Genomic DNA, 24,727 nt, shown 5'->3' on the forward strand with positions numbered 1-24,727 from the left:
TAGAACTTTACATCCAAAAGCAACAGGATATACATTCTTCTCAAGTGCACATGGAACATTCTCCAGAATAGACCACATACTAGCTCATAAAAAGAGCCTCAGTAAATTCCACAATACTGAAATTCTACCAACCAATTTTTCAGACCACAAAGGTATGAAAGTAGAAATAAATTCTACAAAGAAAACAAAAAGGCTCACAAACACATGGAGGCTTAACAACATGCTACTAAATAATCAATGGATCAATGAACAAATCAAAATAGAGATCAAGGAATATATAGAAACAAATGACAACAACAACACTAAGCCCCAACTTCTGTGGGATGCAGCGAAAGCAGTCTTAAGAGGAAAGTATATAGCAATCCAGGCACACTTGAAGAAGGAAGAACAATCCCAAATGAATAGTCTAACATCACAACTATTAAAACTGGAAAAAGAAGAACAAATGAGGCCTAAAGTCAGCAGAAGGAGGGACATAATAAAGATCAGAGAAGAAATAAACAAAATTGAGAAGAATAAAACAATAGCAAAAATCAACGAAACCAAGAGCTGGTTCTTTGAGAAAATAAACAAAATAGATAAGCCTCTAGCCCAACTTATTAAGAGAAAAAGAGAGTCAACACAAATCAACATAATCAGAAATGAGAATGGAAAAATCACGACAGACTCCACAGAAATACAAAGAATTATTAAAGACTACTATGAAAACCTATATGCCAACAAGCTGGAAAACCTAGAAGAAATGGACAACTTCCTAGAAAAATACAACCTCCCAAGACTGACCAAGGAAGAAACACAAAAGTTAAACAAACCAATTACAAGCAAAGAAATTGAAACAGTAATCAAAAAACTACCCAAGAACAAAACCCCGGGGCCGGACGGATTTACCTCGGAATTTTATCAGACACACAGAGAAGACATAATACCCATTCTCCTTAAAGTGTTCCACAAAATAGAAGAAGAGGGAATACTCCCAAACTCATTCTATGAAGCCAACATCACCCTAATACCAAAACCAGGAAAAGACCCCACCAAAAAAGAAAATTACAGACCAATATCCCTGATGAATGTAGATGCAAAAATACTTAATAAAATATTAGCAAACAGAATTCAACAGTATATCAAAAGGATCATACACCATGACCAAGTGGGGTTCATCCCAGGGATGCAAGGATGGTACAACATTCGAAAATCCATCAACATCATCCACCACATCAACAAAAAGAAAGACAAAAACCACATGATCATCTCCATAGATGCTGAAAAAGCATTTGACAAAATTCAACATCCATTCATGATAAAAACTCTCAGCAAAATGGGAATAGAGGGCAAGTACCTCAACATAATAAAGGCCATATATGATAAACCCACAGCCAGCATTATACTGAACAGCGAGAAGCTGAAAGCATTTCCACTGAGATCGGGAACCAGACAGGGATGCCCACTCTCCCCACTGTTATTTAACATAGTACTGGAGGTCCTAGCCACGGCAATCAGACAAAACAAAGAAATACAAGGAATCCAGATTGGTAAAGAAGAAGTTAAACTGTCACTATTTGCAGATGATATGATACTGTACATAAAAAACCCTAAAGACTCCACTCCAAAACTACTAGAACTGATATCGGAATACAGCAAAGTTGCAGGATACAAAATTAACACACAGAAATCTGTAGCTTTCCTATACACTAACAACGAATCAATAGAAAGAGAAATCAGGAAAACAATTCCATTCACCATTGCATCAAAAAGAATAAAATACCTAGGAATAAACCTAACCAAGGAAGTGAAAGACTTATACTCTGAAAACTACAAGTCACTCTTAAGAGAAATTAAAGGGGACACTAATAAATGGAAACTCATCCCATGCTCATGGCTAGGAAGAATTAATATCGTCAAAATGGCCATCCTGCCAAAAGCAATATACAAATTTGATGCAATCCCTCTCAAATTACCAGCAACATTCTTCAATGAATTGGAACAAATAATTCAAAAATTCATATGGAAACACCAAAGACCCCGAATAGCCAAAGCAATCCTGAAAAAGAAGAATAAAGTAGGGGGGATCTCACTCCCCAACTTCAAGCTCTACTACAAAGCCATAGTAATCAAGACAATTTGGTACTGGCACAAGAACAGAGCCACAGACCAGTGGAACAGATTAGAGACCCCAGAAATTAACCCAAACATATATGGTCAATTAATATTTGATAAAGGAGCCATGGACATACAATGGCAAAATGACAGTCTCTTCAACAGATGGTGCTGGCAAAACTGGACAGCTACATGTAGGAGAATGAAACTGGACCATTGTCTAACCCCATATACAAAGGTAAACTCAAAATGGATCAAAGACCTGAATGTAAGTCATGAAACCATTAAACTCTTGGAAAAAAACATAGGCAAAAACCTCTTAGATATAAACATGAGTGATCTCTTCTTGAACATATCTCCCCGGGCAAGGAAAACAACAGCAAAAATGAGCAAGTGGGACTACATTAAGCTGAAAAGCTTCTGTACAGCGAAAGACACCATCAATAGAACAAAAAGGAACCCTACAGTATGGGAGAATATATTTGAAAATGACAGATCTGATAAAGGCTTGACGTCCAGAATATATAAAGAGCTCACACGCCTCAACAAACAAAAAACAAATAACCCAATTAAAAAATGGGCAGAGGAACTGAACAGACAGTTCTCCAAAAAAGAAATACAGATGGCCAAGAGACACATGAAAAGATGCTCCACATCGCTAATTATCAGAGAAATGCAAATTAAAACTACAATGAGGTATCACCTCACACCAGTAAGGATAGCTGCCATCCAAAAGACAAACAACAACAAATGTTGGCGAGGCTGTGGAGAAAGGGGAACCCTCCTACACTGCTGGTGGGAATGTAAATTAGTTCAACCACTGTGGAAAGCAGTATGGAGGTGCATCAAAATGCTCAAAACAGACCTACCATTTGACCCAGGAATTCCACTCCTAGGAATTTACCCTAAGAACGCAGCAATCAAGTTTGAGAAAGACAGATGCACTCCTATGTTTATCGCAGCACTATTTACAATAGCCAAGAATTGGAAGCAACCTAAATGTCCATCTGTAGATGAATGGATAAAGAAGATGTGGTACATATACACAATGGAATACTACTCAGCCATAAGAAGTGGAAAAATCCAACCATTTGCAGCAACATGGATGGAGCTGGAGAGTATTATGCTCAGTGAAATAAGCCAAGTGGAGAAAGAGAAATACCAAATGATTTCACTCATCTGAGGAGTATAGGAACAAAGGAAAAACTGAAGGAACAAAACAGCAGCAGAATTACAGAACCCAAAAATGGACTAACAGGTACCAAAGGGAAAGGAACTGGGGAGGATGGGTGGGCAGGGTGGGATAAGGGGGGGGAAGAAGAAGGGGGGTATTAAGATTAGCATGCATGGGGGGGAGGGAGAAAGGGGAGGGTGGGCTGCACAACACAGAGAGGACAAGTAGTGACTCTACCACATTTTGCTAAGCTGATGGACAGTAACCGTAATGTGGTTGTTAGGGGGGACCTGATATAGGGGAGAGCATAGTAAACATAGTATTCTTCAGGTAAGTGTAGATTAAAAATTTAAAAAAAAAAAGAAAGAAAGAAAGAAAAGGGGGATTACTCCTTAACAGGATAAAACTATTGGTAAATCAAAGATCAACGCATGCTTTAAATATCCTTAATGTTGATCACTTAAAGGGTGTCAGATGATCAGCTATGGAGGTACTCTTTTCTGATAATATTCCTTTCTCTTAATTAAAAAAAAAAAAAAAAGCAGTTACTGTGTGCTGACCTCCAATGAGTTCTGCACAGTGGTATAGAGGGCATGTCAAAGTGTGGGCAAAGGGTCTGTTTGTTTCTACGCAGAAGATCAAGGCCTAGCTTGGATACCCAGAAAATGAACTAAGATACGATATGAGGAGGAGCTTCCGGCATCAGCACTCTCTGGAGGACTCGTGCCGGGGGATGATCATCAAAAAGCCTCCACAGGGATCCGGACGATGCTGCGGTTGTGGCTGCATCCAGCCCACCGTCTCCTGGACTTGCCATAAGAAGGAGGAGGGAGATGTCTAGGCTGGCATGTGCATACAGTGAGACAACGAATTTGACTGGATCTGTACTGTTGGAACTCAACCAGGAGTTGGGAGGGGTGCAAGTTGTAGCACCCCAAAATCTCATGACTATAGACTATCTATGGTTAAAAGAACATATGGGATGTGAACAGATCCCAGAAATGGGCTGCTTTAATTTGTCTGATGGTTCAAGTACAGTTGGACAATATCCATCATATCATAGATAAATTTTCACAAATGCCTAGGGTGCCTAAATGGTTTTCTTGGCTTCACTGGAGATGGCTGGTAATTATAGATTTGCTTTGTTTATGTCACCGTATTCCTATTATGTTAATATGTGTGTGCAAATTAGTTAGTAGTTTAAAACCTATACATAATTAAGGTACTATACAAGAAGATATGTCAAAGAAATAATCAATCCTCCCAAGTTTCCTTCATATGCTACATCTATAGCTTTTCTTCTTCCTTCCTAATTACAAACCTTAAATAGAATTCGTGCCTCATATCGAATTTACCGAGTATCATAATTCCTCCAGGTGGTAAAGATACCTCGAGACAAGTGCTGGGCATAGAAGCCACAGGGCATAAATCTGCAAAGAAGTAAAAAGCTAACCTTTGCAAACAATATGGCTTCTCTCTCACTTACCAACTTTACATTTCCCTGTATGGCCCCGGAAGATGACTGGTTAGCCAGAGACGGGTAAGATTCCTCAAGGGAGGAACAACCTAAGACAGGCACAGTCGCAGGGGGGCCATCAGGTGAGAATTTGGGGATCAACAGAGGTGAGGCTCAGAACCTCACCCCCCCTGCTTTGAGAGAAATCTTCTGCATCCGTGGATGTCTTGCTGCCCTTGTCTAGCCTGGATTAATACTTAGTCCATAGGCACACACCTGATCATCTGATCATCTATATTTGCCTTCTTACAGCACTAAACTATGTTTTCTACCTTTATCTTGCATCTACCTACCACTTCAGCATTTTATTAAAAATAAAAATAATAATAATAATAGGAGAAATGTGGGATCAACATATAAATCAAGTACAAAAATCAAATGAATATTCATATTTGACCTGATGGTTTATAGGTCATATTGCATGATCAAAACCGAAAGTTTCTGTGATGAATGCCCTTGTACTGTTCACCATGTAAGAATTTATTCACTCTGTAAGAATTCGTTCACCATGTAAGAACTTGTTCGTTATGCTTCAGAAGATTGGAGACTGACGAGAATTAGGCTTGAGATGGATTAATGATTGTACATTGAGCGTTGACCCCCCTATACTGAATTTTATTGTTGTTAACAACCATTTGATCAATAAATATGAGAGATGCCCTCTCAAAAAAAAAAAAAAAAATTAATACACTTCAGATAATAATCCAATCAATTTCAAAGTATTTTTTTTTTTATTTCACAATGACTCTTGTTTTTCCATAGTTGTGAAGCTACTACAACTGACGTCTTACATTTAGGTGTTGAATAGAGCATAAAACATTCCCAAGTCCTCAAACTGACACATAATTTCTAAATAAAATACAGGAAAGAATTTTCTTTAAGTATTAGGTGATCCTTATTAATTAACTTTAAAATTGCCACCCAGGAAAGGAGAAATTTTCCCTGGAGCTAAGAACCATTACTTTCTCAGAAAAGCTCCCTAACTTCCCTAATACTACCAGAAGTAAATAAGAGCTGGTTTCTCTTAGGGGAGTGAGGGAAGTCTTTTGTTTTGTTTTTTTCCATGATAAAAGGAAAAAGTCTGTATTAATTTCAGAAGTACTGCACAATGCTAAATATAGAACACAAAAAGAGTTGCATGGAGATAAGGGTGCAAAACATCAGGTAAGGCTTACACACTAAGAGTACTCCTACATACCAGCCTTATATCACATCAAATCAAATGCATATGCCTCAGCAAAATTAAAAATTAAGAACAAGAATTCTATACAATTGCTTTCTATAAAAACTATTCATGTTAAATCTGAAAATATTAACAAACTATAGCCTTTGTGTCATATGAACATTTATATGCTCTACAGTCAAGTATTTCTCCACAAAAATTCATAGTTCCAAGGAAAAAATAAAATTCTATCAGAAAAGTGGACATCCACTATTTTTTTATGCTATGAAACAAACTGTGAGCTATCAGAATATGTCCTATCCTTAATAAAGAAAACCAAAATAAATGTCTAAAGTAGACATGCTTCCATCTAATTAAAACAGGAATCACTACAGTTAAAGACAATGCATTTATTTTATCCTTGTCCTTAGCCAGCAATCTGACATTTCTCTCCTTTTTATTCCTTTTAAAATGCAGTGAATTAGGTTAATTGATCACATATATGTGGGTAAAGTTCTGGGTGCTCTATTCTATTCCACTGATTTCTGTGCCTGTTTTCATGCCAGCACCATACTGGTTTGATTACTACAGGTTTGTAGTATAGTTCATAACCAGGGAACATGATTCCTCCAGTTATGCTCTTTCTCAAGTTTGCTTTGGCTATTTGGGGTCTTTTGTGGTTCCATACAAATGTTAGACTTCTTTGCTCTAATTCTGAAAAATGCCATTGCTATTTTGATGGGGACTGTACTGAATCTGTAGATTACCTTGAGTAGTATGGACATTTTAACACTATTACTTCTTTCAATCCATAAGCACAGATTATCTTCCCATTTATTTGTTTTGGTCTTCAATTTCTTTCATCAATGTTTTCTAGTTTTCAGAGTACAGGTCTTTCCCCTACTTGGGTAAATTTATTCCTTCATATTTTATTCTCTTTGATACAATTGTAAATGGGATTGTTCTCTTAATTTCTCTTTCTAGTGGTTCCTTATTAGCACACAGAAATGCGACTGACTTCTGATGTTAATTTTGCATCCTGTGACTTTACAAACTCATTATTTCTAATAGTTTTTGGGTAGAATCTTTAGGGTTTTCTACATATACTATCATGTCATCTGCAAATAGAAACAGTCTTACTTCTTCCATTCCAATTTGACTGCCTTGTATTTCTTTTGCTTGCCTAATTGCTATAGTTAGGACTTCCAATACTATGTTGAATGAAAGTGGTAAGAGTGGGATTCCTTATCTTGTTCCTAATCTTAGAAAGCTTTCTTTTCCTCAGATGAGTATATTAGCTGTGCTTTCCACATATGACCACATATGTGCTTGTCATATATGGCCTTTATTATATTAAGGTACCTTCCTTCTATACCCACTTTGTTGAAGTTTTTATCAAAGACAATGAATTTTGTCAAACATAGTCTATGACAAAGGAGACAATACTATACAATGGGGAAAATACAGTCTCTTCAATAGATGGTCCTGGGACAATTGGACAGCTTCATGCAAAAGAATGAAATATTTTAGACTTTCATATATACTGAAATATATATATATTAATAATATATAATATATAATAAGATCATTGTTTTATACCATATACAAAAATAAATTTAAAATTAATTAAAGACTTGAATATAAGACCTGAAAAGATAAAACTCCTAGAAGCAAACAAGGGCAGTAAGCTCTTTGACATCAGTCTTAGCAGTATTTTTTTGGACAGTGTCTTACGGCAAGGACAAAACCTCAAACAAATGGGATTACATTGAACTGAAAAGATTTTTCACAGCAAAAAGAACCATCAACAAAATGAAATGCCAACCTACTGAATGTGAGGAGAGATCTGCAAATCCCACAAACAATTAGCTGTTAATATCCAAAATATTTAAAGAACTTATACAACTTAATATCAAAATATAAAAAACCCAATTAAAAAATATGTAGAGGACTTAAAAAGACATTTCCCAAAGAAGAAAGATGGCCAAGAGACACATGAGAAGATACTCAACATCACTAATCATCAGGGAAACACAAATCAAAACTACAGTGAGAAACCACCTTACATCTGTCTGATTGACTATTATCAAAAAGACAGAAAATAACAAGTATTGGTGAGGATAGAGAGAAAAGAATTCTCATACACTGTTAGTGGGAGTGTAAATTGGTACAGCCACTACGGAAAACAGTATGGAGGTTCCTTAAAAAAATTAAAAAATAGAACTACCATACAATCCAGCAAGTCAACTTCCGGGTATTTATTCAAAGAAAACAAAAACACCAATTCCAAAGATATCTATGCACCCCTTTGTTCATTGCTGCATTATTTACAATAGCGAAGATATGGAAGCAACCTAGGTATCCACTGACAGATGAACAGATAAAGGAGATGTGGAATATTACTCAGCCATAAAAAAGAATGAAATCTTGCCATTTGGGACAATTGGATGGACTTAGAGGGAGGTCCTTCCTTCACTCAGCTTCATCTGCCAAAGTTCTAAGTGAAAAAAGTCAGACAGAGAAAGACAAATACCATATGATCTCACTTATATGTGGAATCTAAATACAACAAGCAAGCAAACACAACAAAACAAATTCATAGATACAGAAAACAAACTGTTAGTTTCCAGAGGAGGAAGGCAATTAGTGAGTATGTGAAATAGTTGAAGGAGATTAAGAATTACAAACTTCAGTTATAAAACAAGTTGGTCATGGGGATATGAATCACAGCATAGAGAATATAGTTAATAATATTTTAATAACTTTATATGGTGACACATGGTAACTAGACTTACTATGGAGATTGTTAGTACCAGGAGAGGAAATGAAATCCAGGGGCAAAATACCTCTAAAAACCAAAATCAGTCAAAGGGAGAAATGAAATTTAAAACCTGTTTTTTGCTTACAAACTTCAGTCTGGCCAATGTCTCTCTCCTGCTCCAGCAGCAGCAAAACTGGCGAGCAAGCCAGCCCTCTCCCCTTAACCTCTCAGGTTCAGACATGCCCTCCGTTGTGCAGGTAATTACCCACTGATAAGGAGATGAACTTATCTCCACCCCTGAGGAATGACTCAAATGTCCTAAAGTCATACTTCTCTCCATCTTTGAATGCCTATTGATATACAGATGTACTAAAGCCAGGTGAGATATTCTGGAAATATTATAATTTTATCCACAGAGCTCATTTTGTAATGAATAAAAATACTGAATCATTATGAAATACACCTAAAACTAATAGGGTATTATTATATGTTATTTACACATCATTAAAAAAAAGACATACACACTACAGTTATGCATACTGAAGGCTGTCATATAGTCTTGATGAACTAGCTCTGGTTTTTGGTGGGAAGGAGGATTGTTGTTTTTTTTTAATCATTATAAAATGTCCCTCCTGTGTATATACTCAAGGCATGGCTTCCTTCACTCAGCTTCATCTGCCAAAGTTCTTCTACCTGCTTTTTTGTAACAAATAATTTTTAGGAAAAAAAAATGCAATAAATTAGCACTACAACAACTACCCAAACCTTCTCCTATTCAGTGCAAGAATTAGACCCAACTGTGATATCTGAAAGTAAACGAGGCCTTCAAAGTATGTGATAGTGTTTGATCTCTTCCAAACAGGCAACACTATTCATGCCTACTTCCTAAACTTGCTGGATAAGAATCTCCTGATAGCTTTGTTAATACACAGATAATCAGACTTTTCCCTTAGAAGTTTAGATTTAGTACATCTGAGCTGAAGTCCAAATATCCATGTTTTCATAAAAAGAAATCAGATGATATTTAATTTCAGGAAAATTCAGAAATCACACACTGAAAAGCAACACTTTAAAAAGCATTTCTTTGTTTTCCATCCAAACTGTACAATCACAGGGAAATGCTTAAATATACCAATGGGCAGGCCTATGCCAGATGAAGGGTGGATCCAAGGTCTTGGCCTAGGTACAGGTAACTTTTTAAGTATTCCCGAGTGATTCTGATCTGTAGACAGAGTTGAAAAATCACAGAATTAAAGATAACTATTGCTCTGAAGTGAAGACTTACCAAAAGAGTAAGAAAGAGAGACATGTCTTATAAATAACTTTGTCATTCATTATTACTGATGACACCTGATAAATCTCTGATCTTTAATAAGGAAATGAGTCTCAAATAAAAGCTGCCCAAGGGTGAAAACAGGCCCAAATCACTTAAACAATGATGCCTATACCATTTTAGAGTAAATATGTTCAAGAAAAGAGGTTGAACCTAAGACAGGCACAGTCACAGGGGGGCCATCAGGTGAGAAATTGGGGATCAACAGAGGTGAGGCTTAGAACCTCACACCCCCTGTTTTGAGAGAAATCTGCATCTGTGGATATTTTGTTGCCCTTGTCTAGCTTGGATTAATACTTAGTCTATAGGCACAGACCTGATCATCTACACTTGTCCTCTTACAGCACTAAATTATGCTTTCTATCTTTATCTTGCATCTACCTACCACTTCAGCATTTTATTTAAATCAAGTATAAAAATCAAATGGATAATCATATCTGACTTGATTGTTTATAGTTCACGATGCATGATCAAAACCGAAAGTTTCTGTGATATGACTGCCCTTGCACTGTTCACCATGTAAGAACTTACTCACCATGTAAGAACTTGTTCGTTATGCTTCAGAAGATTGGAGACTGTTGAGAGTTAGGCTTGGGGTTGATTAATGATTGTGCATTGAGTCCCCTGTACAGAATTTTATTGTTGTTAACAACCATTTGATCAATAAATATGAGAGATGCCCTCTCAAAAAAAAAAAAAAGAGGTTGAATTAAGAGTAAAAATAATACACATTGGAATTATTAATAGAATGATCTACCCTAAAGTCACATTTTGAGTATATGTATATACATTCTTTAACAAATTTAGTTTTGCAAACTTTTATGTATAATTCTTTATTCATAATACTCCTAATAATGTTTATTATATATTATTTATTATATAGTACCAGGCCCTATTCTAGATGCCTCACAAATATTAACTAATTTAATTCTTATAATAACCCTATGAAGAGGTTTCATTATTACCCTCATTTTATAGATGAGCCAACTGAGGCACAAGTTGAATAACTTGCCTGAGATTACTGTGGGCCACACAATGGGAACTCAGGCAGCTGGCTCCTAAATCCCTACTTATAAACCACTACACTATTCAAGATGACGTGTTAGTTTTAAAAACTAAACTGATGACATCTAATATTTCAGTTATGTAACATTACCTGCACATCTATGGCTATTTCAGAAGTGCTCATGAACACAGATCTGAAGTACCTTGGTTTTCAAGTCCTTTGTTGACAACTGCTAGCTAGCTAGCTATCTAATTTTGTCAGTACCAAAATGGGTGCAACGCATACAGCAGAGAGCAAAACCAACCCAGTTCATGCCTACACTCTTTAGGAGTATTGACAAAAGTTTTAAGTAAGATTCATTTCCAGTCTTCCACAGCCAGCCTTATGAAGAAATTAAGTCAAGAGCATGCTAAGAAAAAAACATGGGGAAAGAACCTAAGACAGGAAAGCACTTGAGAAGTTGGTGTGCTTGAGGAACTGAAAGGAGATCAACAGAGCTTCACAGTGGTAGGAGAGGAGTTTGAAGACATAGTGTGGGCCTTATTACATGCAGATGCTGACATGCCAAAGTAAGACGTGTGGTTTCAATTCAAAGTGTTATGCAAAGCCACTGGTGGGTATCAAGCAGAGGAATGAAGTGATATCCTTCATGTTTTAAAAAGTTGTCTCTGGCTTCTGCATGGAAAATAGATTAAGGAGGTACTAGAAGAAGGGAAACTTTAAGAAGGCTACAGTAGCCCAGGTGAGCAATGATGGTGGCTTAGATTAAGGGTAGTAGCAGTGTGGAAGAAGAGAAGTGGACAGATTTGAGATATACTTGAAGATAGAATCCAGACAGCACGCTCAAAGAAAGAAGATAAATGGTATCACTTCAAGGTCTTCAATATGACCTCTTTATCTTGTACAGAATTGTGACTAAACTAAATAATCACATATCCAAGTCTTTGTGTAAAAATGTGTCTGAGTAGGTTCTCAAAAATTCCTGATGCCCCTTAACCCACCAACAACAAAATAAACGCCGAATTCCTCAGCCTGCTATTCAACACCCTACTTAATAAAGTTCCAAGTGCTCTTTCCAATCACAATAGTCCTCTCTTCCCTGCCACTAATTTACTCTCACTAATCCTTCTGCCTAGAAGACCCTCCTGCCTTCCAACTGCCACTTGCCAAAATCTGTCCAATATTCACATTTTCAAGCACCACCTCTCTCTCACACAGAACTTTTCCTTATCATGTAACTGGGTAAAATAAATACACAATATGAAGTACTATGGGGGGAAGAAATCAGGAAAGGAACTCTTCCAAATTCCCACATATATGGGATCATTTTATTACAATTTTCATGTTCTTTGGGATAGAATAATATTTGCCATATCCTCAGTGGGATTTACATAATCATTTAAAGTACGTACCGTTTCCTTTTTTCCTTTTTGTATCTCTTAACAAATAAGGCACTGCATCTTTTAATAACCATAAATGCCCAATTTGTTTATCCAAACTAAAATCAAATATCTCAGGTACTTTTCAAGTTATTCACTGATATCCCCAAGCCTGTTTCCTTCTATGATGAATGCCTATACTTATTTATTCACTTACTTACTCACTAAAACATTAACTGACTGATAAACAATATGCCAAGTAATGAGGATAAAAAATGAGTCAGACATGGTCTTTGCATCCAAAGAGTTCAGAGTCTAGTGAAGAAAGACACAGAAGTTATGATGTACTACTGTGGTAAGTAAAGCAGTCAAGATATGTACATGCTTGAGTCATCTTTTGGGGAAAGTGAGGAGAAGTGGCAATATTCAGAAAAGGATTTCTAGAAAACTGACAAGTGAAGTAAGTAATGTTTACCAGAGAACAGAAATAGGAAGAATATCTCAGGCAAAGCAGACAGAAGGATTGATGCCACAATAGCAAATATCACTATCATTTAAGTGAAAAAAGTTCAACATTATCAAAAAAGTGGCTGAGGACTTTATCTCCCCCAAATTTCCGTTTTCCAACCAATCTTAATGTTATCTATAAAAAATAACTTAAATATGGAATTTAAAAATTAAGTTAATGACTAAGTCAAAACTTGCATCAAGTTTCATCTGATATACATTATTTATCTATTAAGTAGTTGTTAGGACTAAGCTGTTTCTTCTTCTAAAATACCAAATTTTTATATTATTGCTTTACTGATAATTATTTTTTGAAAATTTGTAACAAAAAAAATGTAAGGTTTCTTAAAGAATGGTCAACAAGATAAATTAATTACAGTAGCTAATACCTGTTGAATAACTATCACGTGCCAGGTACCTCCTTAGCAGTTTATGTGTATAATTCATAAACACTTCACAATACTCTATAACTATTATCATTTTTTTTTCTCATCTTAAGGGAAACAAAGGAAATGAGATCTGACCCAATATTATAGGTTGTGAAAATTAAGTTAATTTTTTTTAATGAACTATATATTATGATCAAATAACCATCAAACATGCTAAGAAAAAACAAAGGAGAAATTATAATAAATAAAAGTAACATGCTTTACTTGATTAACTTCACTTTGAAGTTGTAACCCATGCTGCTCCTTTTCTTCTCTCTGCTGCTGTAGCTGTTTAAATTCCGCCTTCAGATGTTGGTACTTGGTCTCTACTTCTGTTAATTCTTCTTTGACTTTTTGAGTAGCTTCTCCCTTTTCACCTAGTTCTGCCTGTGTTCGTTGCAGTGAGGTTTCAGATGCAGATAATCTTGACTGAAGCTGCTGACAGTCTAGGTCTTTTTGATGAAGGCTTGCTTGTATATTCTTTTTACTCACACGCTCTTCATTATGTTTCTCCTCAAGCTGAGTATAGTCCAGTTCTTTCTTCAGCAACTTTTCAGTCAAGTTCTGAAATATCAATTTGACCATTTATTTCTTTTTCTAGTATTTTTAATTATTCTAATTATTCAAACAACCTTTAGAGCAGTACCATCTGCTAAATATTTAGTCAGTATTACACACTGACTTATTATTGGCCCTCTTGACTAAGCACTACTAATATAATTTAGGAATTACTAACAAAATTTTGGCATAAAATGAAAACACTGAAATCTAGATTCTTTAGGGTATGCAACATATTTATATTTTCCCACTGAAGTTAAAAATTAAAACTATCCTGTAATCAAAAATTATTTTGAATAATATAGCAATTCTGATTTTTGGCTTTGCAATTACATAGTTGCTAAGAGTTTTAGCATAATATTCACTGCCCCAGTATGCCTGAGCCTATTGATTCCTTATTTTTCTCTTCTTGATAAAAACCATTTTTAAGAGTCACAAGTTTATGACTAATTCAAATGTCTTTCCACATGTGTAAATATAGTTATCTAAAAATATTACTTACCTGCCTTATATTTTGTTATTTGACCCAATACTATCAAGTACAAAATAAAACAATGACAACTCCAATCAAAAATCTAGATCAACCAGCCTAACCAATGTCAAAATCTGGTCTCAAAGGAGTTGTTACTATTAATACTGCACATTTTAACTCAACATATTTACATGTGAAATATGGATCAAAATTTTTACTCAGTTCTATAAGACAGCCAGGACAAGAAGCCATTATAAGTACCTGATGAATCAGTCATGGACATTTATTATACTCACTTTTTATATGCAGTGTGCTAGAAGGGGATAATACAAAAATAGTAGAGAAAAAAGTTTCTGTCCTTTAAACAGAGTATAATCTAAATGAAAAACATATATCAAAAAAAAAACTTTTCTAAGAAAGTTAAAACCCATAATATCCAAGCAAAAATGGATTAACACAAAAGGTATGTCAAATGTTTAAAGTGAGTAATTTTTTTCAAAATAAAATGAGCAGTCAGGTAGGGTAGGGCTAACTAGTAAGTTACAAGCACCTGAAAATAAAGTCTGAGATTGGAGAAAATGGTGAGAGGAGTTAAGTAATAGGTATACATGACTCATGCCATCTGCTGTATACAAAAAGGCACAAATATATTAAAAAACACAAAGGAACAGAGAAACAAGTTGCATGTGGTAAAACAGCAAACAACTATTACCTCAAGAGGAGTAATAAGTCTAGTAACCAAAGTGGGAAAGCTAACAGTAAAGGACTCAAACACTTGTCTGAGAAAAAGTGCATAGAACATAAATTATCAAGCAGGAATATACTGTAGAGAAAGCATTGCCCAGAAAGATGATATAAGTATATAGACAAAATGGAAGACAAACTTGGAGGCAAGAACAGAAGTCTGCAGCAAAATTAGCCAAGACACGTATGCTTTGACCAACCAACAGAAATAAGAAAAAAAATAGGTAGAATCAAAAGACTGAAGAAAAAAAAATAGTACTTTAGAGTTACAGTCTGTTAGGAAATTTCTCTTTTCATAAACACTTCTTTGTGTTACTATTTATTAACTGCATTTTTCTTGACATAACCTTACACTTTTTCTTTTAAGAAAATAAGATTTATTTTAGAATTTATAAGCTAAATTAAGATACCCATTGATCTATAAATGTGTTGCATATTTTTAAAGAAAATTCTCAGTTACTGAATTTCATGAATGCAACCATGCTCACAAATACTGAGAATTCGGACAGGATATAATTTAAAGATGTGTTACAAAATTTAAGGCTAGTAATGAGTGAGTCTTCTTCCCCACAGACTTACTCATTCATTGACCATGCAATCCCTCCAGTCCAATATGTAAATGATCCCTCAGACAGCTTCGCTCTTTAAGAAGCAAAGGTACATAACCATTGACTGTTCAAAATTCACCTGTCCTAAAAATATCATCAAAATCTGTTTTCTTACACAGATAAGAGATAATTAAATTTTCTTTAAAAGAAGCTAAGCCACTTTCTTTTTGGAAGAACCTAATCCATTCACACTATTCAATTTTTACTTGTAAAAAGTGAACTATATTTAGTATTACAAACTTCTCATTGTCATTATGGTATTTCCATAGAATCCAAACCAAAACAGTATAATAAATACATCATTTAAAAAAATTTTTTTAAGTATAGTCAAATCCATTGAAGAAAATAAAGCACAGAAAATCCATTAAAGAAATTGCACTTTTACTACTCCAAATTAATCCTTACAATAAAATATGAGATAGACATCATTAGCCCCATTCTATGGGATGAGGAAGCTAAAGTTGAAGGAAACTGTATGACTTGGCCTAGTGAAAGAGTAATGTATTATGATTCTAAGTCCAATACATTTTTCACAACACACAGTTTAGACAAACTGAACCACCTGTAGCTCTCCAACATCTTGTTGTAAACATGCTCTTACATGTTCCCATGCCTTTTGCATATCTAGCTCTCAAAATGAAATGCCATTAACCCCTCTGCCATATGAAATGCTTCCTTAGCATCCTTAAAGACTAAGCTAAAAAGTTATGTCTCTTGTAAAAACCTTTCCTGATTTATCAGTCAGTAAGTTCAGGAACTCCACCTTGTCCTTGACCCAACCCTGTATCACAACACTTCCCAAATAAAAACAAAAACAAACATTCACTGAGGTGCTTACTAAAAGCCACACATTGGTCTAAGCATTTAACATCTATTAATTTATTTAATATTCATATCAGTCCTAAAAGGCAAATGGATATAATAGTACTTCTTAGCAGAAGAGGAAACAGACTTTGAGAGACGACGCTAAGTGTCAAGAACAGAAAGTGGCAAAGCTGGGATATAAACATGCCTTCAACCACTGTGCTATACTGTCGTATCAATATACCACTTAGCAATTCAGCAGTGATATACGGAACTACAATAACTTGCCATATATGGCTCCCACTTCACCCTAGGAGCACCTTACTGCTCAGACTGTTGGAATGCAAAGGGGTGAGAGGTGAGACCCAAAAAATAACTCAGTCCCTTACAATGACCTATATTTTTATATATTTATAGCTTATATGAAGCTGTATTATGATTTTGTTCAGAATTTTGTTTCAATGTCAGAATTGATTCCTTTTAGACACTAAGAAGAAAATTTCTTCAATATTCCCCTTTTGTTTCTAAGTTTTTAAAGCTGATAATTACAAAACACTGGTTTAATGCTAAAAAATCTTAACATTAGCACAAAAGAAATCATATTCTCCATTCATTGTATATTATTAATCTACTCACCTTGATGCTGCCTATGACCCACAAAACTTGCCCAAGGCATTTTAAATTGTAATAAGCTTCAAAAGACCCTATGAGATTTCCAAAATCAAAACACTTCGATTTCACAACTGTCAATAATTACAGTTTGCCAAGGGCATAGGGTAGAAGAGAGGTTGAGGAGGCAGATAGCAAGGATAAGAAAAGGTAGACATACCTCTTGCTGACTTGTGGGCAAATACTAAACGGGAAAACACTTTGAAAAAAAGTTGTGAAGTCTTACGCTTATGTAAGGATTATTAAGATAAGTAGAAGATCCTATTATTTCCTAATCAAAAATATTCCAGGTTTTACCACACTAAACCATCTTCATAAAATAGCATAGCACTTCCTTTAATAATGTGTGTGTGTGTGTGCACGCACGTACACGTGTGAATATCTATATACAATCTGTGCTTCATTATTTGAGTATACATTCCAGGGTATCAATGTCACATCGCGTTCTTTTCTAATAGTTTAATGTTTCAAAAATATAGTAAACCACACTGATCATAAACATCCACTGCATGTACACATCCTGGTCTGTTTCCAAGAGGTAGAAGGTGAATCCTGATCTCAAAGAAATTAAAAAATCAAACAGAATGACAAAGATAAACTCAACTGTATGTAGATGTTCTCTACCTATAGCTTGACAAGAGAGGAAAAAAAAGAGGGGAGGGAGGTGCAGAGGTTTTCATAAACCAAAGATGATAAATTTTAGAAACCAGTCAGAAATGGACAATGGTAAACTGGTATAATTACTTTGGAAAATAGTTCAGGGGTTCCTAGCAAATTTCAGCATGTGTATAGTCTACAACCCAGCAATTTCACTTGGGGCTGCATTGCAGATATATGAAATTTGTATGTAAATGTACATAGCTTTAATATTTATAATAGCAAAGAAAAACTGTGTGAAAAAAATAGGAAGTATACATGGATCACTTCTGCTGTATACCAAAGAATAATAATTGTAACATGGAAAACCATTTATGTGACTGAATTATAAACTGAACCAGTTGCTTTTCTTCGTAAAACACCATTTTTACCGGAACAAGTGACAAACTATGATTATTCAGACTTAGGTAGGAGGAGAATCTGTCACTTCAAAGAATAGAAGTCACAATATTTGTTGCCACTGATAAAGTCAAGCTTTTAAATGAATTTTAGAATTTTAGAAAATGTAACCACCACCATGAGTTAGACAATTCCTCATACTTCAAGCCTATTCTGAAATTGATGGTGATATTGACAAATGTGATTGTTTTAATACTATACAATAAAATGTGTTAATATTTAGATCTGCATAATTCAGTGAACCAATACTTTCCATGTAACTAATGCATGATGTTACAAAATCATGCACAGAAAAGAATCCACTCAAAAGGCAAGATAGATGAATGACTTTGAATGCTACAAAGTATAAAACTGCACTGATATGGTTTCAGATTCTACATTGTTTAACTGTTGAGAAACTCTACCATATCCAGCTTTAGTGAACTATCAAACAATAGCTGTAATTACTTGAAAAGGCTATTAAAATATTCTTCCCCTTCCCAACTACATTATCTGAGACTGAATTTTCTTCATACACTTCAACCATATCACAACAGATTAAATGTAAAAGCAGGTAAGAGAATTTATCTGTCCTTTATTAAAGGGGTTTATAAAAATGTAAAATACCAACACCATTCTTTTCTTTTGGAAAATACAGTAATTTTTCTTAAGAAATGATATTTCTATTTCTTAGTATTTAACAGTTAATGATTTTAAAATAAAGTAATAAATGTTTTCAATACGTTTTAATTTCTAATGTGATAAATACTCATAGATATAACTCCCCAAACAATAAAAGCTCTGGGGCCATAACAATTTTGAGAATGTAAAACAGTCCTGAAGTTAGTAAGTTTGAGAACTGTTGCAAAGGGCACAAGCAACAAATCACCCCAAAACTTAACACAGCTTAAAATTATACCTATGATCTCACACACTTTCTGGGGATCAGGAATCCAGAAGCAGCTTAGCTGGGTGGTTTCCCCCTCGAGTTTCTCATGTGGTTGAAGTAAGCTGTAGGCCAGAGCTGCTGGCTGTTAGCAGGAAGCTTAATATTTACAGCCAATTATACATATCTCTTTTTCCCTTTCTACATGTTTTCATTCTTGATTTTTCCCTTGTTATACTTCCAAAATATTGGGTTCAAGTTTGTAAAGCAAAGCCAACAAATTCACTATACCTTTGAATAAAAGTTTAGTAACTCCCTATTGTCCTCCAACATCAAAAAAGTAAAGACATGGAAAAAAAGTATTAATACCAATAACTGCCCTATCCCAAAACTAATTACTTATCTGTTGTTCATCTATAAAGAAAAAAACCATAAGATATTAACATTACAAAATACAGAATAAAGAACAAAGTTAGAGGTCTCACACTTCCTGATTTCAAAACTTATTAAAAGCTACAATAATCAAAACAGTGTGCTACTGGCATAAAGAGACATAAAGACAAATGGAATAAGAATAGAGAGCCCAGAAATAAATACTCACCTTACATTTCACTGTTAAAAAAAATTAACTTAAACTGGATCAAAGACCTATATGTAAGACCTAAAACTATAAAACTACTAGAAGAAAACTAAGGCAGAAGCTTCATGACACTGGATTTGGCAATGATTTCTTAGATATGACACCAGAAGCACAGGCAATAAAAGAATCGAAAAACTGAATTACATCAAATTAAAAACTGTGCATCAAGAGGTGGTATTGTGACTTATAATAATATATGTTCATTTGGTCTTCATCCCCATTTCTGGAATAGAGCTCCTAAAGCCCTTGGAATTCCCTTTGTTAATAAGATCAATAAAGGTGTTTCTTGTTATTCATAACAAGCCCCTTTCAACCACCTATATAGGTTTATGTTAAAGAGGTGAATTTTTAGAAAGCCCCTAAAGATGGAGCTGGTCTCCCAGGTAATCAACCAGGATCAGAGTTAGAACTTTCAGCCCCATCCCCCTACCTTGGATAAGGGGAGAGGGCTTGAAGATTGAACTAATTGACAATGGCCAATGGTTTAATCAATCATGCCTATGTAACAATCAAGGCCTCCATAGAAACCGTAACGTATAGAATTTAGAGAGATTCAGGGTTGGTGAACACATGGAGAGCACCCAGAGAGAGCATGGGCTCTCCGTACCCTTTCCCATATTATCTTTGCCCTATACATCTCTTCTATCTGGCTGTTTCGAGTTATCATCTTATATAATAAACCAGTAATATAGTAAGTAAAATTTTTCCTAAATTCTGTGAGTCACTCTAGCAAATGAACCGAGGGAATTCATTTGGAGGGAAAGGAAGGTTGTGGGAAACTACCTTTATTAGCTAGTTGGGTAAGAAGCACAGGTAACAAGCTGGACTTCTGATTGCTGTGTGAAAGGTGGGAAAGGTGGGTAGCAGCACAGTCCTGTGGCACTGAATCCTTAAATCTGTGGGACCAAACACTATCTCCAGGTAAATGGTATTAGAATTGATTTAAATTGTAGGACACTCAACTGTTGTCACAGAATTGTTGATGTGTGGAACCCCACGTCTGGTGTCAGGAGTGAAGTTGTAGTAGGTTATGGAGTGTAGAGAAGACACACAGTAGGAGTGTTTTTCCTTTACAATAGGAGGCAGTGAATGGAAAATTAATGAGTACAAAGTTTCTATTTTTGATGATGAAAAGACTTCTGGAGACTGCATAACAATGTGAATATATTAAACACTAAAAAAAATTCAAAACAGAGGCAGAGCCAAGATGGCGGCATGAGCAGAGCAGTGGAAATCTCCTCCCAAAAACACATAGAGCTATGAAAATATAACAAAGAAAAATCTTCCTAAAATAGAGACCACAGGACACAGGACAACATCCAGACCACATCCACACCTGCAAGAACCCAGCGCCTTGCGAAGGGGGTAAGATACAAGCCCCAGCCCGGCGGGACCCGAGCACCCCTCCACCCGGCTCCCGGCGGGTGGAAAGAAACCGGAGCGGTTTTTTTTTTGGCGAGTGCTTTTTGGAAGCCTTAAAGGGACAGGGACCCTGTTGCTAGGGAGGCAAGGTGGCGGGACCGGTGAGCGGGTGCCTGAGACCGGCACTTTAGGACGGAGGAAATCGCGCATTTTTCCCCTTTTTTTTTCTTTCTTTTTCGCGAGTGCTTTTTGGAAGCCGTAAAGGGACAGGGACCCCGGTGCTAGGGAGGCAGGGCGGCGGGACTGCTGAGCGGGTGCCTGGGACTGGCGCCTGAGAACAAAGAATATCCCGCGTTTTTCCCTGCGGGACCGGAGGACAAGTGCCTGAGACCGGCACTTGAGGACGGAGGAAATTGCGCGTTTTTCCCTTGTTTTTCCCTCTTTTTGGCGAGTGCTTTTTGAAAGCCTTAAAGGGACAGGAACCCCAGTGCTAGGGAGGCAGGGCGGTGGGACTGGTGAGAGGGTGCCTGGGACCAGCGCCTGAGGACAAAGAATATCCCGCGTTTTTCCTGCGGAACCGGTGGGCGGGTACCTGAGACCGGCACCTGAGGAGGGAGGAAATCGCGCGTTTTCCCCTTTTTTTTTTCTCTTTTTGGCGAGTGCTTTTTGGAAGCCTTAAAGGGACAGGGACCCTGGTACTAGGGAGACAGGGCGGCGGGACTGGTGAGCGGGTGCCTGGGACCGGCGCCTGAGGACAAAGAATATCGCGCGTTTTTCCCTGCGGGACCAGTGGGCAGGTGCTTTTTGGATGCCTTGAAGGGACAGGGACCATGGTGCTAGGAAGGCAGGGCAGCAGGACCAGTGAGTGGGTGCCTGGGACCAGCGCCTGAGGACAAAAAAAAAAAATCAAGTGTTTTTTCCTTTTTTCTTTTTTTTTTTCTGCTCCCTCTCTAATTGTTGCTGCTGTTGTTTTGGTTTGGAGAGTGCTTTTTGGAAGTCTTAAAGGGGCAGGAGAGGTCACTTAGACCAGAGGCAGGGAATCTGGGGATCTCTGGGCACTCTAACCCCCTGGGCAGCAGGGAGTACAGAGGCCCCTTACGGAGATAAATAGCCTCCCAGCCGCTCCCCCTCCAACGGGGCTCCACCAATTTGGAGGAGCAGCCACAGACAGGCCATGCCCACAGCAACAGCGGTGATAAATCCCATGGCAACCGGGCAGGAAGCAGAAGCCCTGTGTGCACACAGCTGCCCAGCACAAGCCACTAGAGGTCGCTATTCTCCCAGGTGAGGAAGGCCACAAACCAACAAGAAGGGAAGCTCTTCCAGCGGTCACTTGTACCAGCTCTGCACACTATCTCTATCACCATGAAAAGACAAAACTACATGCAGACAAAGATCACAGAGACAACACCTGAGAAGGAGATAGACCTAACCAGTCCTCCTGAAAAAGAGTTCAAAATAAAAATCATGAACATGCTGACAGAGATGCAGAGAAAAATGCAAGAGCAATGGGATGAGATGCAGAGAAAAATGCAAGAGCAGTGGGATGAAGTCCGGAGGGAGATCACAGATGTCAGGAAAGAGATCACAGAAGTGAAACAATCCCTGGAAGGATTTATAAGCAGAATGGATAAGATGCAAGAGGCCATTGAAGGAATAGAAGCCAGAGAACAGGAATGTATAGAAGCTGACATAGAGAGAGATAATAGGATCTCCAGGAATGAAACAATGCTAAGAGAACTACGTGACCAAGCCAAAAGGAAAAATATTCGTATTATAGGGATACCAGAAGAAGAAGAAAGAGGAAAAGGGATAGAAAGTCTCTTTGAAGAAATAATTGCTGAAAACTTCTCCAAAATGGGGGAGGAAATAATCGAACAGACCATGGAATTACACAGAACCCCCAACAGAAAGGATCCAAGGAGGACAACACCAAGACACATAGTAATTAAAATGGCAAGGATCAAGGACAAGGAAAGAGTTTTAAAGGCAGCTAGAGAGAAAAAGGTCACCTATAAAGGAAAACCCATCAGGCTAACATCAGACTTCTCGACAGAAACCCTACAGGCCAGAAGAGAATGGCATGATATACTTAATGCAATGAAACAGAAGGGCCTTGAACCAAGGATACTGTATCCAGCACGACTATCATTTAAATATGATGGCGGGATTAAACAATTCCCAGACAAGCAAAAGCTGAGGGAATTTGCTTCCCACAAACCATCTCTACAGGGCATCCTACAGGGACTGCTCTAGATGGGAGCACCCCTAAAAAGAGCACAGAACAAAACACACAACATATGAAGAATGGAGGAGGAGGAATAAGAAGGGAGAGAAGAAAAGAATCTCCAGACAGTGTATATAACAGCTCAATAAGCGAGCTAAGTTAGGCAGTAAGATACTAAAGAAACTAACCTTGAACCTTTGGTAACCACGAATCTAAAGCCTGCAATGGCAATAAGTACATATCTCTCAATAGTCACCCTAAATGTAAATGGACTTAATGCACCAATCAAAACACAGAGTAATAGAATGGATAAAAAAGCAAGACCCATCTGTATGCTGCTTACAAGAAACTCACCTTAAACCCAAAGATAATCATAGACTAAAAGTCAAGGGATGGAAAAACATTTCAGGCAAACAACAGTGAGAAGAAAGCAGGGGTTGCAGTACTAATATCAGACAAAATAGACTTCAAAACAAAGAAAGTAACAAGAGATAAAGAAGGACACTACATAATGATAAAGGGCTCAGTCCAACAAGAGGATATAACCATTCTAAATATATATGCACCCAATACAGGAGCACCAGCATATGTGAAGCAAATACTAACAGAACTAAAGAGGGAAATAGACTGCAATGCATTCATTTTAGGAGACTTCAACACACCACTCACCCAGAAGGATAGATCCACCGGGCAGAAAATAAGTAAGGACACAGAGGCACTGAACAACACCCTAGAACAGATGGACCTAATAGACATCTATAGAACTCTACATCCAAAAGCAACAGGATATACATTCTTCTCAAGTGCACATGGAACATTCTCCAGAATAGACCACATACTAGCTCACAAAAAGAGCCTCAGTAAACTCCAAAATATTGAAATTCTACCAACCAATTTTTCAGACCACAAAGGTATAAAAGTAGAAATAAATTCTACAAAGGAAACAAAAAGGCTAACAAACACATGGAGGCTTAACAACATGCTACTAAATAATCAATGGATCAATGAACAAATCAAAATAGAGATCAAGGAATATATAGAAACAAACGACAACAACAACACTAAGCCCCAACTTCTGTGGGACGCAGCGAAAGCAGTCTTAAGAGGAAAGTATATAGCAGTCCAGGCACACTTGAAGAAGGAAGAACAATCCCAAATGAATAGTCTAACATCACAATTATCAAAACTGGAAAAAGAAGAACAAATGAGGCCTAAAGTCAGCAGAAGGAGGGACATAATAAAGATCAGAGAAGAAATAAACAAAATTGAGAAGAATAAAACAATAGCAAAAATCAACGAAACCAAGAGCTGGTTCTTTGAGAAAATAAACAAAATAGATAAGCCTCTAGCCCAACTTATTAA

General features: G+C 36.7%; 1 protein-coding gene across 5 annotated transcripts in view; it reads right to left on the reverse strand.

Moving 5' to 3' along the window:
• EEA1 (early endosome antigen 1) overlaps nt 1-24,727 on the reverse strand; it is a 138,271-nt gene that overhangs the window by 51,352 nt on the left and 62,192 nt on the right. For all 5 annotated transcript variants that reach the window (XM_073213613.1, XM_073213614.1, XM_073213615.1 and 2 more), the window contains one exon: nt 13,586-13,924. In XM_073213613.1, coding sequence (XP_073069714.1) covers nt 13,586-13,924 — 339 coding nt within the window. The remainder of the gene's footprint in view (nt 1-13,585; nt 13,925-24,727) is intronic.

Source organism: Manis javanica, chromosome 10 (assembly GCF_040802235.1).
Source record: "Manis javanica isolate MJ-LG chromosome 10, MJ_LKY, whole genome shotgun sequence".
Classification (NCBI taxonomy): domain Eukaryota; kingdom Metazoa; phylum Chordata; class Mammalia; order Pholidota; family Manidae; genus Manis; species Manis javanica.